Source organism: Carassius gibelio, chromosome B9, assembly GCF_023724105.1.
Source record: "Carassius gibelio isolate Cgi1373 ecotype wild population from Czech Republic chromosome B9, carGib1.2-hapl.c, whole genome shotgun sequence".
In the NCBI taxonomy this organism is placed as follows: Eukaryota; Metazoa; Chordata; class Actinopteri; order Cypriniformes; family Cyprinidae; genus Carassius; species Carassius gibelio.
Genome location: NC_068404.1, coordinates 13,759,928 through 13,778,952, shown reverse-complemented (window position 1 = coordinate 13,778,952; position 19,025 = coordinate 13,759,928). Strand labels below are relative to the sequence as shown.

Below are 19,025 nucleotides of genomic sequence, written 5' to 3'. Positions count from 1 at the left end.
TCTACTGTGAAATGACCAACAGGGTTTTTTTTTTTTTTTTTTTTTTTAAGGATTGTGAATGCTGAAAAATGGTGAGTGCTGTAAGGTTTTTAGTTTATATTTAATGAGAAGGCACACTGGCTGGATGGCTAAAGCTGTGTATATGTATTTATTTCAGTTGTAGATATGCTGACTTCTGTGGCTGTTCATTAGGTGTCATGCCAAGCTCTCAGAACTCACATGGGCTGCTCAGCATATGGCATGCCAACCCCTTCATAGTCTTACTGCTAAATATGGTTACGGTTCCACATGTTACAATAATGTAGTTTGAGTGTTTTGATCTGCGTGATATTCTGATGATTGTCTTGAGTATGCCTGTTATGACGTCTTTTAAATGTGTAATTTTTGCAACAGAACATAACTTATTAGGCATATTATCATGCTTGGTGAGTGCAGGGTCAAAAATTAACACTTGCCTAGTGAAAATGTGAGTTAATTGGCTTTAGCGAGTAAATGAATGCCAGGTGGCTGGTAATGTTTTTCCACATTTCCACATACTTTTTTTTTTTTTTTTACTGTATGAACAATAGTTTTGGCTGCTCCACAACTTGAACAAATCCAATCTAAGCAATGCAAGTGAAAATTTGAATAGCTGTAGATATGTGGTGGCACATTTGTGACAAACCACTGAAATGAAAACAAATTCTAAAGAACATCAAATGAGTTTTGTGTTTTTGATGGGTAGATTAACTGTGATACTGTGAATGACACAATGTGCTAAATATATCAATCGTGATAGGAAATGTGTGTGTATTCCATATTACTATTGATAACACTCACACACACGTGCATATATATATATATATATATAGTGTGTATATATATATATATATATATATATATATATATATATATATATATATATATATATATATATATATATATATATATATATATATATAGAATGAACAAATTACCATATGAATTATCTCAATTCATCCACTATATGCAGGTGTTGCAAAAGTTAATTTTGGACCCTGGTTGTATATGTGCATGTGACAAAGTGTTACACTTTCAGCTCTTAATCATATTTGTTCGGACTGAATGTAATGAATACATCTATAAACTAACTGAAATGGATAATTTTTTAGAAGTGGAGGACAGGCATTTCCCAGGGTCTCCAGTCTGACTAAATATGCAACTCATCACGATTCTGGCTAGTGAATGTGTTAAGTGGCTTGGGGCAGACCGGATGAAAAAATTAAGTATTATGGATAATGTGTTGTGACAGCTCAGTCATTTACCAATTCTGGAAATTCAAATATGAACTTGATTCATAAGGTGGGTAATTTGTAAAGTAAAAACATTGTTTTGGTAATAAAGAGATAAGAAACACCACCTGACATGTCCTATATTCTGTGCATGATTAGTGCACAGCCATGCAAGGTAATCATTGCACTTTTACTTGTTATATTAAATTCCCATAGCAAGGTATGACCACAGTGTGATTTTCGCGGTTTTGGTCACCATGCTTTATGTTGACTGTAATGCCTTTAGAAGAGGAACTCCATGAAGTTGTGCTCAGAGGAGAGTAACTGGCTGGTGTCAGGTACTGAGGGGCTCCCAAGTGGTGTATACCACTGTGACTCTGTTCCAAATCATAGTAAGCTGCCTTATTGTAAGCTGTCTACATTGGCAGCTACAACTCCATAGATGACCAAATTGAAAACGCTTTCATGAGTAGCAGTTTTCCTTGCTGAAAAACAGCTTCTTTCAGCCTGACCAGCTGATAAGTTCCCATATTCATACTAAAAAACAATCAAAACACATTAGCCTGACCAACAATATAAGATACCCGTTCACAGTTGATTCCAGTAGAGTCTGAGACACAATATTAGACTAAACATTTTAACTTAAACTTAGGTGGAACTGTTCCCATCAATACTTTTCTTTGTTGACTAGTTCTGTTAGCGTTAGCAGCATGCTTAAATGAACTGGAGTCTGCTGTGAACAAATTTGCATTCCTGCCATTTTTATATTACAACAAATACAAGATTCCGACTTGTAAACTGCATTCACATCCTTGTTGTGTAATTTAATCTTAAACTGAATTTTTAAACCTAAATGCCTAAGCCTACGATGCCTAAAAATGCTATTTATAAGTAGATAGCTCACTGGTATTTGGAACAGAGCCACAATCTGTCCAATTACAAGAGTGTCGTCCTGAAGGAACAGCAATCAGTTTTGTCTGTCATTCAGAATGTAGGTGTGTTGGGGTAATTGTAGTTGGCCCAGTTCACCGATCCCTTATTTGTTAAGTCAACTAGTCATAGTCTTTATCTTTCAGTCTCTCACAGTGCTGGTCCCTCTTCATCTATGAAGCTGATATGCTCTGTGGAAGGCCTCCCTCCTGCAGCCCATTCTTGCATCTCAAACTCTAACTGAGGAGGTCCCGGCCTGAGGTTCTGCGGGGACCGTGAGGTGCCAAAAGAGGCCTGGGTTTCAGGAAGGGCGTCAAGGGAGCAGGGCAAGGGTAGGGAGGTGTGCGGACAAGGAGGAGTGGTGGACGACCGTGGCTGGACCCTAGGGGCAAGCGCAGTGGAGGAAGGGGATGAGGGAAATGGACTGATCCCCTGCCTGTCGTCACCAGGGGAGTTATGAATCGAGGGTGGTGCAGAGCAATGAGAGGGGGGTGGAGGTGGGGTGTCCTGTGAGGGGGGTTGAGGTAGCAAACCTCTGCTGTGACTGGCAGGTCGGTGAGGACCCTGGCAGGGAGAGCAGGAAGTAGACTGGGAGCGGAATGTAGGGAGCGAGAATGAAAAGGTTAGAGATGGGGATGCAGGATGGCTGGTTTGCAGTGGCAGGGCTGAAGCTGCCTGGATGCCTTCTCCCTCCGTTTGGGCTTTAACTGGAGAAAGAAGGACTGGCAAGGAAGATCCGCTTGAACAGCCTGCCTGAGCCTGTGCTTGAGTTCTCTGCGGGGGGCTGGAGGGTATGAGACAGCTGAGCAAGCCAATGTTCCCAGTGTCTGCGCTGTCCAATAGGGAACAAGTTGGTCTGAGCGGTGCAGACGATGGGGTTGTGGGCGAAGGAGCTGGTGGTGTGGATATTGTTGGACCGCTGTGACTGCTGGGAGATGGAGGCATTGTTGGACTGACGGCTGTCAGGAGAGGTTGAGATCCAATGACAAGCAAGGGCCTGAGGAGACGTGTCATTTCCTGTAGCTCTTTGCTCAGCTGAGAGACTTGCTGGGATAGACTAGTCATCTGTAAATGAGATCAACAGAATGTAAGTCATGGAACATATAGTTCTGGCTATAAAATCTGACTGGATGTTCTTCATTCAAAGTTATACACATTAAACAATGTCCCAGGTAGCTATTTACGTATGGCTGTAGTGGCTGCATGTCTCTCAAATCACAGAATTAAGTCATTTTAGGATATAAAGAGCTTTTCACTTGGTATCTAGGTCCTGATCAATCTCTCTGGGTTTATTTTGCCATGTTGACCAGCTGACTCTGTATAATCCTCTACTTACTGAACAAAGATGTATTTTATGATTGTAGTGCAGCCCATTTACAAAAATCAATAAGCCTCTTGTCTTACACCCTTTAAAAGTGGTAAAAATCAATGTAACGGTTTTGGTGGAGATCTACTTTTCCAACATCTTCACAGATATTAAAGGATTTTTTAACCTGCAAGTTGTGCAGTGTTGTAGTACTCAGGATTTTGCCTGGACTTGACCCAGACTGTATACCTATACCAGTTCAGAGTACTAAAACTCTGTCCACATTGTTGTAGTACTTGAGATTGGAATTGATCTGGAGGTTTGCGTCACAATGACGTGAAACCAGGGAAAGCATGTTGATATTTGCTGAATATAATTTGATTTATTCTGATTTAATGTGTTTGTTTCACTTACCTCCTCACTCAGTTTGGTGATGCTCTGCTTGGTCTCCAGCTGCTCCTGGTTCACTGCAAACAAACCCACACAAAATGAGTTAAATTTGTTGTAGAGAGGATGAGGAAAGATTGAATGGATGAAGAAAATAAATTTACTCCAACAGACTGACTGTCTGATCCAGATTGCACACAAAACTTGTAAGAGCTGCAATCTTATTGGCCAGCTTTAATTTCTCACTGTGCATCAGAAGTTGCATTAGTGAAATTTCCAAGCTGTTACGATTAATGATTTAAAGGAGACATTAATAAATGGATTTGGTATGGTTTGTAAAGTTCAAGGTCTGTGGCATCAAGTCTTATCCTCAAAGGTACTGAAGAGTTTTGATTGAGACATTTAACGGGACAAATATCCCTGAGCTGCAAAATATTATGAATTGCTTTGAGGTTCATATCCAATTTCAGATGTACCAGCCCTAAATGTCACATAAAAAACATAGTTGGCTGTTTTACATATTGGTCAGATGGTCCTTTCCTGTCTAAGTGGGAGGTTCTTGGACCAAATAAGTTGCAGAATTAGTCTGACTTTGTAAGTCTATTTTTATACTTCCAGAAATCGCATTCTGTCTTATAATTGTGTATGTACCTGGAGAAGGGGATGGAGGACCGCTCTGAGGTAGGGTGGGACCGAACTCAAACCTTTGTGTTGAGCTTGAATTGTTTTCTGTCTCTATGCCATCCACAAACCTGCAGAGACATCAGACAAATGCACTGTTGTTCATGTACAGTAATTTATTCCCATGATGATTTCTGAAGGATCATGTGATGCTGAAGTAATGGCTGCTAAATACTCAGCTTTTCTCTCACAGGAATTAACTCCATGTTAAAATATATTAAATAAGAAACGTCTTGCTATAACATAATAAATTCTTAATTATTCCAAGCTTTTTATTGATAATGTAATATAGAAATGCCTAGACAGAAATGGATTCCTTTACTTTTTCCTCATTAAATTCAAGTTTTAGATAAATCTTGATTTCTTAGTATAAAATTGAAGAGCCAATTAGTAGAGGCAGCTATTCCACCCAAATTGGTTGTCATGGAAGCTGGATACTTCTATATTATGAATCAGTAAAGTTCTTATGAGAGCCACCAGAGGGCTACAGCTCATTGAGGATATGATGTGAGATGTGTGTGTACCTGGGGCTGAGTTCTGGAGGAGCACTGCTGAAACTGACCACAGGGATCTGGAGGGTGGCGGGTCGCGTGTGGTCTGACGGAGGGCGGAAGGGGCGAGGGGGGAGAAGAGGCGATCTCAGGGGGGAGCTTAGGGCCCGGGTCAGGCGAAGGGGAGAACGTGAGGCCCTTGATACTGAGTGCTGCTCCTCATCATGCTCCTCATCTTCACGGATAGCAGGAAGTTTCTTCACCAGACCACCGTTGCTTTCCCAGTCCAGCTGAGAGAGACGGAGCAGATTGTTATGTTTGTGTCCGTACGAAATGCAGTAGATACACAAACCTTAGATCAGCAGAAGTCTGTTTAAGTGGTAAAATTAGATCTATTTTAGATCTATTTTTACTATTCTAGTATTTGCAAGGTAACACTGTACTTTTCAACCAATCCATTTATTATTATTATTATTATTCAGCTCGTGCCTCTTAATTTTTCTGATTCTGATCATTTGTTTAAATATAATTTAAACTTATTTTTAATTTCAGATGTATTGTATTTTTGAGATGTATATTTTGGATATTTATACACCGCTTTCTGGAAATTCTGATTTTAATCTAATATCTCTCTATGGACTCTTTCATTAAAACATAATTCAACACACATAGATATTCCATGTTTATGTCCAGATTTATTTGATAAGTGACTGTGCAAAAAAAAAAAATAAAAATAATAATCTACATATTAAGATTAACATAATTAGTATAATTTCTATTTATATTTAGTGTTTCAATCAATTAAAAAAATATAAAATTAATCACTTTTTTTTTTAATTAATTAGGATTAATCACAAATCAGCATAATATATTTATACTGTCATAATTTCCAAATTTCCAACACTGAATTTCCAAATTAATGTGGAAAAACATAAATATGATATATTTTAAATATGTGTTTATTGGCATCTTTTTAACCATTGTTGTAGCCATTAAACTTTACTTTATTTTTAAAATGTAATAGGCTATGGGAAATTTTTAATTAGAATGATTAAATGATAGAATGAAAATTAGAATGATTTCTGAAAGATAATGTTACATTGAAGACCGAAGTAAATAAAAAAATTAAAATAAATAAGTTATAATATTTCCCTGTCAAATAAAGAAATTTCTTTCAATACATGAATATTAGTGTATATACTGTACAGTATGTTTCTACAGTTTTAAAATCCTCCATTCTTCATCTTGAATGAAACGTTCACATTCAAATTGGCTACAATCTGACTGCAATGTTTGAATACAGAATAGTGACTGGCCTTCTCACATGCATTTATTTGCAAGCTAAATTGTGATCTTACATCTACTTAGCCATCTATAATCACTTTTCACTGCCATGAAACTGTGGAATTGTGTTGAACCTAGGGTTACTTCCAACATTAACCCTATTCTACTGTGCCCTTGTAAACACTTCCTTCTAAAAATGCAAATCTAGTTATTAAAGAACAATTTATTTTTATAAAACAATTCTTGGTTTTCAGTAGCAAGTAATTCTGATAATTATTTTCAAATGGGCAGTAAAGAGTCATGACCAGTGCGTGGCAGACTAACACAGCCTGTTGATTTTTCTTGTTCCTCTCTACCATGTTTCTCCACCTCCAGCTCAACTCTCTGCATTTTTTTCCATTGTACCAGATTAAGGAATCTCAATTGGTTTTTGCCCACAAAAACACTGTTCTTTGTAGAAGCTAAAAATTGATTTCGATTTCTTGGTTGTTAACTCTCAGCACTACTTGTTCTTAGAATGTCATAAAAAGGATGGCAGCAAGCGGCGTTATCCCGTGGGTCTACAGAAGAGGTTGCAGAGAGGAGAAGGCGCTGTTTATTTTTGTTTTGTCAAAACACATAAAAGACTATGTCAATCAAAGTCCGTCGCTATAGGGTAGCAACACACACACACAGCCCGCATCCCTGTATTACGTACTAACATAAACCAGGAAGGAAAGAGAAGGAAATATAATAAAATATTTTGAGCAAATCTTAATTAACGTCTTTCCCGTCCCTTTCTTCCTATACCTCGATTTGTTCTCCCCCCATTCAATTTGACTGAAATCTCTCCATCTTTATCTGCAACCCCCCTCCCATTCTCCGCACCCTGCCTCTCTCTTTCTTCGCATCTTGTTTTTTTCCCCCGTTCTTCTCATGATCTCCACCCCCACGCACCGTCTGCAGTCCCACACCCCACCTAAAGCAGAATTTATTTTTAGCAATCTCCATCCAATCTTAGTAACACAGACTCCAGCGGCACGAGGGGAGCTTGTGTGCATGTCTGCGAGATGCTTAAATTAGTGTTTCTACAGAAGTTTTCACTTTCTTTCCCTCCACTCCTCCAGAGAACGAGCTGTTTATTCAGGCATTTCCATGTCCCACGAGTCACCAAATTCAGTCAATCACAGCTTTTTCAGCTAACAAGAAAAAGGGGCATTGCCTTTTTCTTCAAACGATCTAGTGCAAAATTGTGTATGTACCTGTGCAAAAACACAGACGAACAGTAACAGGGAAGCTTCCCCAATAATCACACGTCTATTCTCACCAGCTCTGCAATTACGTGCAAATGTATGTGTGAGTGTGTGTTCATTGGTATTCCTTGTGCATTCTGGGGTTGTGTGATGAGCATCGATGCTGATCCGCTATGTCTCATGGCACACACAAACTTGATTTTTACATTTTCTGAAGGAAATGAAGTGTTTACGTATGCAAAAGTCTCTGCCGAGATGCCAAGCTATTGTTGCTGGTTGCCAGGGCATTTCTATGCAGTTTCTAAGGTGTTTTGAGAGTGCATTGCTATACAGTTGATAGGGTGTACTGGGTGGTCAAGGTCAGATAAATCTCTTCTATTGAAAAGCGGTTTGAGGTAGGGTTAAAGCTGCAACAGTATCTTGTACCTGCCTCTTCACCAACCGTCATTCCTTCCCTCTCTTTCTCTTCTCAAACACAACGATATCTTATATCTAGAGTAAAAGCTAAATGTGGCACCTTGCAGAAGCAGCACTGCAGGAAAGAGTGAAAAGGAGAGAAAAGAGGCACCTCAACCCCCCCACCCCCGCGCTCCTCTCGTTTCAGAGCTATTTTTATTTTACAGGATCCAATCTTAGCTCGAGGCGCGGGGGACCCAGCCAGCGCGGAGTCCCCGCCTTCCCCCTGTGCTATTCTTAGTATCGGCACACACTCCAAACCGCAGCCTGCTGCTATTCCTGTCTTCACAAGTTACACTCAAGGCTGGGAGAACGTGTGTGTGTAAGAGAGCGGTCTCGTGCGCATGCATACATGTGCATCCTGAAGATGAGGGGGGGAGGGGCTGTATCTTAGTCAGGGAAAGGACAGGACACATACTTTCGAGAATGTGCAAGTAGGAAGGAAAGATGCCAAAGACAGCAGATGGGGATCCATTTTGTATTCTGCTGGTTGTGGATGTGGGCACTGCAGGTTAACACACACATACCTCCAGTCTGTAGGGCACAGCTCATGAATTCATTGAGTAACCAGTAACTCTACATGCACAAATTCACTTTGGACAACTGGTGTGCAATAGAGAGTTACAGATTGACCTTTCTTGCATTTTTTATAATTAATTTGGCAAACCTTTTTTTTTTTTTTCAAAAGGGACAGTTCACACCAGTCTGGATGTTCGGCATGAAAAGCATAAATGCAATGGTTACCCCAGTTATTACGGTAAACAAAGCAATGCTTCACAGCTTTCTGTTTCTAATATGCTTGTCGTGGAGAAGAAGCTAGTGTCAAACAGTATTTACGCTCTTAAAAATAAAGGTGCTTAAAAGGTTCTTCACAGCGATGCCATAAAATAAAAATTTTTGGTTACACAAAGCATTCAGTCAAAGGTTCTTGAAAGAACCATCTCTTTCTTACCTTTTTATCCACCTTTTTTTCCCGTAAAAATTGGTATATTATTTTCCATTTGTAAATTCTATGCATTTAGCTTCCAGTCTCATCCGTGTCCAGCTATTTTTAGCTCTACAAAACAGTTTGTTTTGCTACTTGATATTGAAAATTGGTGTGTTTTACCTTATTATCTCAATGCATTTTAATCTTAATTACGCACACACTGGTTTATAGTGCAAACAGTTTTACTGTTTACTGCATGTTGTTATTCCTCTCGTTATTTCCCTAGAGCGGCTAATGAAACGGAAGTCTCACCCATAGGCTTACTTCCATGTTAATGAAAAAGGTGAATAATCTGAAGAACCTTCTGACCTTGTTATTAAAGAAACCATTTAGACAAAAGAGGTTATTCTAAAGCATCGTGAAGTACCTTTTTTTTAAGACTGTACATGTTTCCAGGTCTTTCTTTCTTTCTTTTTCTTTCTTTCTTTCTTTCTTTCTTTCTTTCTTTCTTTCTTTCTTTCTTTCTTTCTTTCTTTCTTTCATCAACCAACCTGTTTGTTTCCAAAATGTAACCAAGTCACACGTGACTTGCACAAACACATTTTGAAACACTTTGACATATAGCTTTGTGGACGTGAACCAATCCAGCAAATGTAACAACTGAAGCATGTTTCAAAATAAAGAAAACAATAAATATGACCCTGGACCACAAAACCAGTCAAAAGGGCCAATTTTTTAAAAACTGATATCTATACATATGAAAGCTGAATTAAAAAAGTTTTCCACTGATGTATGGTTTGTTAGGATAGGAAAATATTTGTCCAAGATACAACTGTGTGTACAGTATATATATATAGAGAGAGAGAGAGAGAGAGAGGGAGAAAATCGCCTTTCAAGTTGCCCATATGAACTTCTTAGAAATGGATATTACTAATAAAATTAAGTTTTGAGATTTACAAAATATCTTAATGGAACATGATCATTACTTAATATCCTACTGATTTTTGGCATTGGCAAAAAAATCTATAATTTTGACCAATACGATGTACTGTTGGCTATTGCTACAAATATACCTGTGCTACTTATGACTGGTTTTGTGGTCCTGGGTCATATATACATGTCCTTTTAAGAGCTTTGTTAGCGTCATTCAGTACTAGCTGAGTTACAGAAAAATCACAAATGTAATACCAGCAATGGGATTAAATTCTGTGAGAAAAGCACTTTATAAAATGTATACAATTTTTAATAGGATTCACACAAAAAGAAAAGGTGTAAATGTCATGCCAATAAAGAGAATAGTTCACTCTAAAATGAAATTTCGGTTATCACCTTCATGTCCCTCCAAACCTGTATTACGTTTTTTATTCTTCTGCAGTCAAAAACAAAACAAAACACAAACACAAACATTTCTAAGAACATCTTAGTCGATTAAATGACAACTTTTCATTTCTGGGTGAACTGTATGTATGAACTGTATGTATGTATGTAATGTTTGATGTTCTATTTTGATATCTACTAAATAATTTTACAGGAAAAATCGAAACAAAACTGACTCAGCAGAGAATATGAATCATAATAACTGATCATGAAGGCGACTATTATCATGTTTCTCTGTTTGAACTATCTATATTGATCTATTTATAGGACTCGTATCAGCTCCACTGCACAAGCGTACATTACTGATAATCTGATCCTAGGCGATGTATCCACTCCTGACCTGTATGTTTGTGGTAATTGCCTCAGTGCACATGATTCGGGCTAAAAAAAGCACATGCACACACCGCTTGACCTTTACAGTCAAGGCTGTAGAATCAAAGGTGTACTCTGGGATTTTCACCCTTTGCCCTAAAAAACATCATGTGTGCATCACTCACGTCAGCTCCACTGCCCTCCCGCAGGTTATAGGTGAGATCGTGCTGAATTTCGCTGACAAACTTCTGGGCATATTCAGGATAGAGGCGCAGAACTTCTCGCAGTCCCTTTAGGCTGATGTACTGCAGGTCACAATACGTCAGTGCTTTCACGTTTGCGTTGGTCTTTATCACCTGCTCTTTCGTCAGCGAGTCCGATCCGATCAGGTCCCCCTTTCCTGTTTGAGAAAAGCATATAGAAGTTAATTTGTGGCTAACACAGGCTTTGTCATGCAAAATTCATAATATGCTTTTAAAGTTGGATATGCATGTTAGATCCCTCCGGTATTTTGTGTGAACATGTTCAGACAAGTAAACAAAGACCGAGTGTGTCAATCAATGCTGAAGTTCTAAGGAAAAACTTTTTGTTCTAGGTTTGAATATGAGACACAGGAGGGGCACACGAGGGAGCACAGAGGCTAAAAATATATTCTGGTTTGGTGCAAAGGGACTATGAAAGCACTGACAAATTCTGAAGTGTGCTGAAGTGTCAGAGCACTGCATTCTGGGAAGGCACACCAGTTGGAGGCAACTGAGTTCAGCAGGGCTGGGAGAGAGATGGGTGGTAGACCATATGTACATCTTTCATCAAGTAAGCAGGTGTGCTAATTATGTGTGTGTATAACTTCGCATGTTTGTACTCTCAGTTTTCAAGAGCTCTATCTATATTGTCTTGGAGATAACATGGCAAAACTTAATAGCTGCAGGTTGTTTTACATTTTTCCTTCAACTGGCCAAAGCACCTTCCTTTCTTATTCCTCCTTTTTGTTGCTATTTTACCTCTTGTTCTCTTCTACTTTTCTATGTGAGCAAAAACATGACTGTACGTTGACAAGCAAAGTTGCCATATATTCTGCCAAAACTATATTTGAAAACTACTTCTCAATCAAAACAATAAGGACATATAAAGAAAAATTGCATACATTTTACTTCTGAACTGACATTTCCCTGTTCTTGTTAATTATTGATTTGTTAGCAGATCCAATGATTCCATATTTTCACTAAAATGTTTACATGTGACCTCCATTGAGACCATGCAATTAAAATGGACTATTCTCATATTTTTATGGATTTTTTTTTTTTTTTATGTGCACAATCTTTAATCACAAACAGGAAAAAAAGCAGGAAGTGTGCATAGGATTGTAGCAAGAAAAAAAAACTGCTGGTAAAATTTAAATTAGTTTAAAAATACAATTAAAAAAACAACACCATTAATATACATGAATGAAAAGAGTCATTCAAGATTATATTGTAAATATTTCTTGTGGCTTTGGTGTCTAGAAGACATCATTAGATATGCAAATGCACGCATGAATCACTCAGGATCTGTCATTGCTGACTGCATTTGGAAAGGTCAGTGGGAAATGGAGTCAAAGTTGAAAGTGTTGAACTTTAAGCACCACATTACAGAGCTTGACTTGCTTTCAGTCATTCTAACAGTCAATCCATAGAGTTCAATGCATCAGGCAACACTGACATGAGCCATGTGACAGAACATTAACAGGAATCTCTCTCTCCATCTCTTGGTTTCCTTCCATCTTGATTTATATATCTGCTTTCTCCTCCTCTCTCCAGTTCTTGTTCTCCTCACAGCCTCGACAGACTGTAATTCTACAGTGCAATAACACGTGTAATCTCATTGCGAGGTGACATGAGTCTAGGAAGCCATTTCATATCACAGCTTTAATTAAGACAATCACTCCCACTCCAACCACAGCTCAGAGACGTCTGTGTGTCTGTGTGTCTCTGTGTGTATTGGTCTAGATCCAAGTATAAGTGTTTATTGCTATCTGTCTTGATTAATCGTTCACTTTCATTTCAAGCTTTCATTTTTTTATCAGCCATTGCCAATTTGCTCGGTGTCTTTTCCTCCTGCTGTCTCTCTGTTTTCCTGGCTGTCGATCAGTTTGTCTCTCATTCTCTCTCTCTCTCCAGTGTTCTCCAGAGCCTCCTGTGGATCCTCGGGTCAAGCTGTCAGATCGATAACGCCACAGGAAGGTGCCATTACTTTGCGTGTGTGCAGGTGGTGTATTTTCAACATCAAACGCAGATCCTCCAAACACTGAACCAAACAGTCTCTCGGTGACAGTGAGTGGACGTGCAATGGAACACAGGCAGGCTATATGTGTGTGTGTGTGCATTCATTCACATCACTGCTCTTCCTCTTCCTTTCAAGAGAAAATAGTTCATTCTTAAAGGTTGCATACATATTTGTTTGTTTTTTGTTTTTTTAATTAATACTTTTCTTGAGCAATAATGCATAATGCTGTTCTTTTTAAACTCTCAATTAATCAAAGAATCCTGAAAACTGTGATAATAATGGTTCTCAAATCAGCATGTTATATTAAGTTCTGAAGGAACATTTGACACTGAAGACTGGAGGCTGACAATTCAGATTGGGCATTACACCCATAAATACAATTTTGAAATATATATATTTTTTAATTAAAATGTATTATTATCTCACAATATTACTGATTTAACTGTATTTTTTGTTCAAACAAATGCAGCCTTGTTGAGCATAAAACTTTTTTCTGAAGCTAATAAATATATTATATTCAGCTTACTAGGTTTTGGAACATCTTTAATATGCAGAGTGAAAGATTCTGTCTGTCTTGTTTTTATTTCTTCTGTATGGCATGGTCTTTTGCCCATTCCTTGATTCAATCCCTCCCACATTATTTTCCACATTATTGTCCATGTGTGTGGAGATCTATGGTTCTCACCTTCATATGTCAGCCTGTATTAATAGTCAAAGCACTTTAATAATGCATTGACCATCAATTATTAAGTGTTTGAGAGAGAGAGGTGGATGTGGCCTAGCAGCATGCCAATATTTGATTTGATCAGAGCAATAGAGTTCAGGCATTTGGAGATAAAGAGGCCCACATACACACACACACACACACACACAGGAACCTTTAGCTCGGTAAGTGCTCTGGCTCATCGCTTACTGTGACCTTTTGAGAGCCTTTATTTCCAGATTAACTGTAGCCACTGTACAAGAGGGGGTTCGGATATGACAAATAGTTTATTTATGATGGAAAACTGTAAGCATCTGAATTATTTTTTGTCCTTTGGTATGAAGCAGCTTTTAAGGCCACTTGTCAAATACTGTATGAATTTTATAATCCTTTAGAAATTGTATAATTCGGTACAAATCATGTTTTTTTTAAAAAAAGGTATGGCTCAAATTGGGAGTGTGAGGATGTGTGTTGAGCAGCTGCTCCACACTCAGATGAAATGAGAAAAACACAGTAAAAGTTTCATAGTCCATCTATGGTCACAGCTGCTGTCTTGCAGTTTAAAAAACAAAACAAAAAAACAAACACCAAAAGGCTATGGCAAAGAGGGTCCTGGGTGACTAAGCTAAAAGAACACAAAGAGGCAGAGAGAGACTACATAAAGGATGAGTTCATTGAAATCCAGTCCTAATACCCTCAAAGGCATATGGATGATGTTTGTGACAGCGCTGCATTGATACATCTTAAAGAAGACAGCATTTGTTCATTACATGAACCTATACACTCTAGTGTGTCGCATTAGATAAGGATTATGAAGAAATGAATCAGGTTCTCCCCGTTCCTGTGTGTGTTTGTGTGCTGCAACAAACACTGTGTACAGTCTCTGAATCTAAAATACATATTCATTTGACATTTGCATCTTCTGCCCAATTCTTAATCCACAATATATTTTTGTTTCATCAGCTTTGGAACAAGGGTGAGTGTATATTGACACATTTATATTTTAGGTATCATTCACATTTAGGTTAGAAGATACTTCATTAACCCAGCAGCTTATCAAGATTCATTGTGCTAACAGCTGAAGGCAGTTTGGCCTGCTCTTATCGTGCTTCTAGAAGCTTCCCAGCAAGGTTTTTGGGAGGCCATTGTACTGTGTACAGCTCCCATAAATCCTTTCAGATGAAGCAGAGAGGTATTATTATTATTATTATTATTATTATTATTATTATTATTATTATTATTATTATTATTATTATTATAATGATCCACAGACTCGGTTTATGGCAATGATTTCCATTTTAAATAAAAAACCTGGGCTTTTCTTTTGTTTTTCTATTTTTTTCTTTCATTGACTTCTTTTTCCCCTGTTGTTCATATTATTATTATCCATGGGCTTGTAAAGTGAACTGATTGCTGCTTCATAACACCCTGAACGGTCCTATGTAAAATAAGCCATTAGGAATAGCTCTAAAGGTTATTAATTCCTAATGTATGTATCTGTTGTGGCTACCATACATTTATCTTTTGATTTATATTTCATTAATTCATATATGTCATTACACACGAGGCACAGACTTTTTGTTAATAAAATCAGACAATTTTAATTTAGACTGGGCTTAGTTGTCACGATGGCTTCAAATATCTAGTTAAAAATAGACAGTCATAGGTTAGAATATTTTTGTGATATTTTGCTATGTTACGTTTTCCATTTTGATGTTTCATAATCTTGCTATTTGAAATGCATTATTCTCAAATCAGTCTCAATATATGAAAGATTAACTTTTGCCCAACACGTGTTAAGTATGATGCAATTTCAATTTGTCCTTTCTCTTTGGAGTGTTATAAGCTTATGGTGCATTAAAGTCTCAAAACCAAAGATATATTCTTTATATATTCTTTATATTTTTTTCTGGACAGTAATAGGTGAAATGTACAATATTTCTTTGTACACAAAACAACTACCTTTCAAATATGAAGAAATATTCACTTGAAAATTGTGATAAGTGGCTCAGGTGTCATTGCATTTCTGCCTCATTAACATGTTGAGTATTTATCTAGTAGATGTCCTTATGGTATGCTGTACAAGATCATGTGATTAAAAGAAGAAAGAATACATTTACATGGAAGTTATCTCTGATTCTATTGTTATTTGTCATCAAAAGTAACTTGCAGGGCAGTTAATGCAGTAACCACAAGGCTAAGTGTCTCGCCGAAGGACACAATATAGGTCATAAAATCATGAATTCTAATGAATACTGGGTTTCACATCTGGGCTGCCTGCCGAGCTCATTAAGCTCTACAATACCATAAAAAGCACTGACCTTTTCTAATGCTGTGCATAGAGAGATTCACACATTTCCAGAGATTTACACAAAAAAAAACAGTTCAGTGCTTGACTCTAATTTGAGTGGCTACACTATATTTTCCTGAAAATTACTATGTGCATCAGATTTCCGTGTATATGTCAATATTTTTCTTCATATAAGTGGAGAGTGGAGAGTATGTAAGGAATATAAATGTAAGTTTGGGGACGACAGATGGAATGGCAATTACATACTCCATGTAATTACAGGGACATGTGAGCTGGATTGCTAATGTCTCTTCCGGCATGAAAGTATAAGGTAATGTCAGGATGCAGGATACATATCTATACCAGCTCTAGGTAAAAATGTTCTTAGGTTAGACAACTGGTCAAATGCAATATAGCCAATGGGGAAAATTAAGACTTTGTAGGTATCAGATGCTGTTATAATAATCCCAGAGAGCTATCTATACTTAGAAAGCATTTGAAGGGATATTTGCAAGCTGAAAAGTACGCTGCCTTCTAAGATATGCTGTTTTGGACATATTTAAATGCACATATCCACAGATCCTTTACAAGTTGTCATACCAGTTTAGAGAAACAAAGCTTACTGTATAAATGTTTCATTTCATTCATTTGGAAATGATACATAAAACAAATGTTTAATCCAAGCAAAATTGAGTATTTTACCCAATTTGGGTATGTGGTATGCATTTTTTATGTTCTATGCTATACTAGTATTATTTTGTTAGCTTATAAACATGCTAAATTTAAATATCTCAGACTGTGTGTGAGTCGACGAGCCTCCTGTGTGCTTTGAGTGTTTCGGTGTTAATAATATTGCATATATTGGGCCTGTACAGTTCATGGTAATATTATATAAATTGTATTTCATTTAATTTTATTTAATTTTATTTTTAATTAATTACTCACCCTCATGTCATTCCAAACCCATAAAACCTTCGTTCATCTACTGTATGACCCTGCATAGACAGCAAGGGAACTACCACAGTCAAGGCACAGAAACATAGTAAGGACATCGTTAAAATAGTCAGAAAGCTCTCAAAAATATCTTAATATGTGTTCCAAAGTTGAACGAAGGTCTAACAGGTTTGGAATGGCATGAGGGTGAGTAATTAAAGACACAATTTCCATTTCTGGGTGAACCATCCCTTAAAGATGTGGTCACACATAAGCAAAATATCTGTGTAATTTTGTAGCAAAAAGGTCCATTGTCAATAGTGTAGCAATGCATGAACACAAAAGTCATTAAACAAAACAGCATTCTATTGGTGAGTGTGAATTTGTGTTACCAACTTGAATACAAGTCAAATCTGTGTGGGGGAAACTTTTAACGTGAATCTCCTGACTGCACAGATTCAGACTGAAATGACTGTTCTCCGCAGGTGAAAATCGCTGAACAATGGTAAATGTAACCACACAAATAGAAGGTAGCTGCTTAGACAGGCAGCTCACTATGTTTTGGCATGTCATGTATTTGCAAGCACATTAGAGAAACCACACATAACCTCATCATCAACAGTAGCTGAATCTCGCAGATAATATATGCATTAATATGCATAACAAAGGAAGACAAGTAATGAGAAAATGAAGCCAATGAGCCAACAGTGTGTGTGTATAATGGGGGGAGAGGGGATAGTTACTGTTCAATAGACTTGAAAATTATATGGGAATCCTCCTCTGAAACAATAAGAACTACAGTGGGAGGATGAGATTCATTGAACAAGTGTGTGTGTGTTAAGGTGCTTTAAAAGAGCCATTATTTAGCTCATTTATGATGTCTTACAACTATATCAATGGATAGTGTGTGTGCATGTGTGGGCAGTTTTATTGTATTGGCCTGTTTCAATATCACACAGGAAGCACAATTAATAGTGACAGGTAGGAGGAATTTAAATGGGCTTTGAAATTGCTGTGAAATTGTAATATAGGGGCCACTGAATAAGCCAGCATGACTGACACACAGAAATGCATTTGCATGAGCTGTATAGTGCTAGAAATGACTTTTGAGTCTGAATGTAATTGTTTTGTTTGTTTTTAGTTTTCCACAGTTAACAGCACATATTATATCTGGTTACCTTAATCAGGTAAGTACTAATAAAAGCGGGTTATTTTAGTGGCACCAATGGAATTGCAATCAGTTTTTTATAAGCCAGCTGCCGTAGTGTTTAAAAATTTAAAACACAATATACAATTTGATTGTGTGTGTAGGGTGAATTCAGGTAAATTTGGACAAATTTTTTCCCATTGGGATGACTAAGAAAAATGACCCTAAATGATTTCTTGAACCCTACTGTTTGTGTGTAATCTTACCCAGTATAGCTAGCACAGTGTTGTCCTTGAGCACTTCCATTGAGCCTGAGCAGACAAAGTAGATGGCCTGCAAAGCGTCACCCTGGCGAATGAGGAACTCTCCTGGAGCACAGAAAGAGGTTTTGATGATGAGCGACAGCGAGCGCAAACACCCTCGACTGGCCGATTCAAACAGAGGCAGCTGGAGCAGCTCTTTATTCAGGTGCATGGCAATGTCAGCCCGCAGTTCATCTGGGAAGTCCTTCAGAAGCTGGGAGAGGACAAAGAGATCTTTTAGTTGAAGTACTTGCACTTACTTTTACTTCTCATGCTTGAAAACCATACAAACTTTCTATTTAGGGTTGATTGTCAAGGAAACAAGTGCTGCAAAGAAACTGTAGATCAGTCTTCTACTTAGACTTTAATGGAAGGTGATACTGATATCAAAGAGAAGAGACATTTATGAGTTATGTAACTAGTGTTTTGAATTGGGCTAATTAAAAGCATTGTGAGTGTAAGATGAAATCCCTTGTTTATGAGCAGATCAGAATTATGGATGAGAGGTGAATGGAAAGAGAAAATAAATCAAATGGTAAAAGATATGAGTGATTATGAAACAGAATGAGAGATAGGGAGCATGGTGAAGTGAAATGCGAATAAAAAAGGATAATACACTTTAATCTTAGACAGATGCATCAAATCACACCAGTGATAGCAAGAAGGCCATTAATTAGCAACGCAGATTGGACTCAACTGTTGTAAAGAAAAGGAGCTACAATTACACAAATGTAATACTATTAGCATAATGTTT

At 37.6% G+C, this 19,025-nt stretch overlaps 2 protein-coding genes across 2 annotated transcripts in view; one reads left to right on the top strand and one right to left on the bottom strand.

Annotated features, from left to right (window-relative positions):
- LOC127965215 (uncharacterized) overlaps positions 1–19,025 on the top strand; it is a 231,803-nt gene that overhangs the window by 180,673 nt on the left and 32,105 nt on the right. The gene's annotated exons all lie outside the window — the stretch shown is intronic.
- Positions 962–19,025, bottom strand: part of LOC127964444 (potassium voltage-gated channel subfamily H member 8-like) — a 21,171-nt gene continuing 3,107 nt past the window's right edge. The window contains exons 3-8 of the mRNA XM_052564657.1: positions 18,236–18,520; positions 10,820–11,034; positions 5,079–5,335; positions 4,525–4,625; positions 3,901–3,953; positions 962–3,245 (exon numbers count right to left, since the gene is read on the bottom strand). Of these exons, the coding sequence (XP_052420617.1) occupies positions 2,331–3,245; positions 3,901–3,953; positions 4,525–4,625; positions 5,079–5,335; positions 10,820–11,034; positions 18,236–18,520 (1,826 nt within the window). The 3' untranslated portion in view covers positions 962–2,330. The remainder of the gene's footprint in view (positions 3,246–3,900; positions 3,954–4,524; positions 4,626–5,078; positions 5,336–10,819; positions 11,035–18,235; positions 18,521–19,025) is intronic.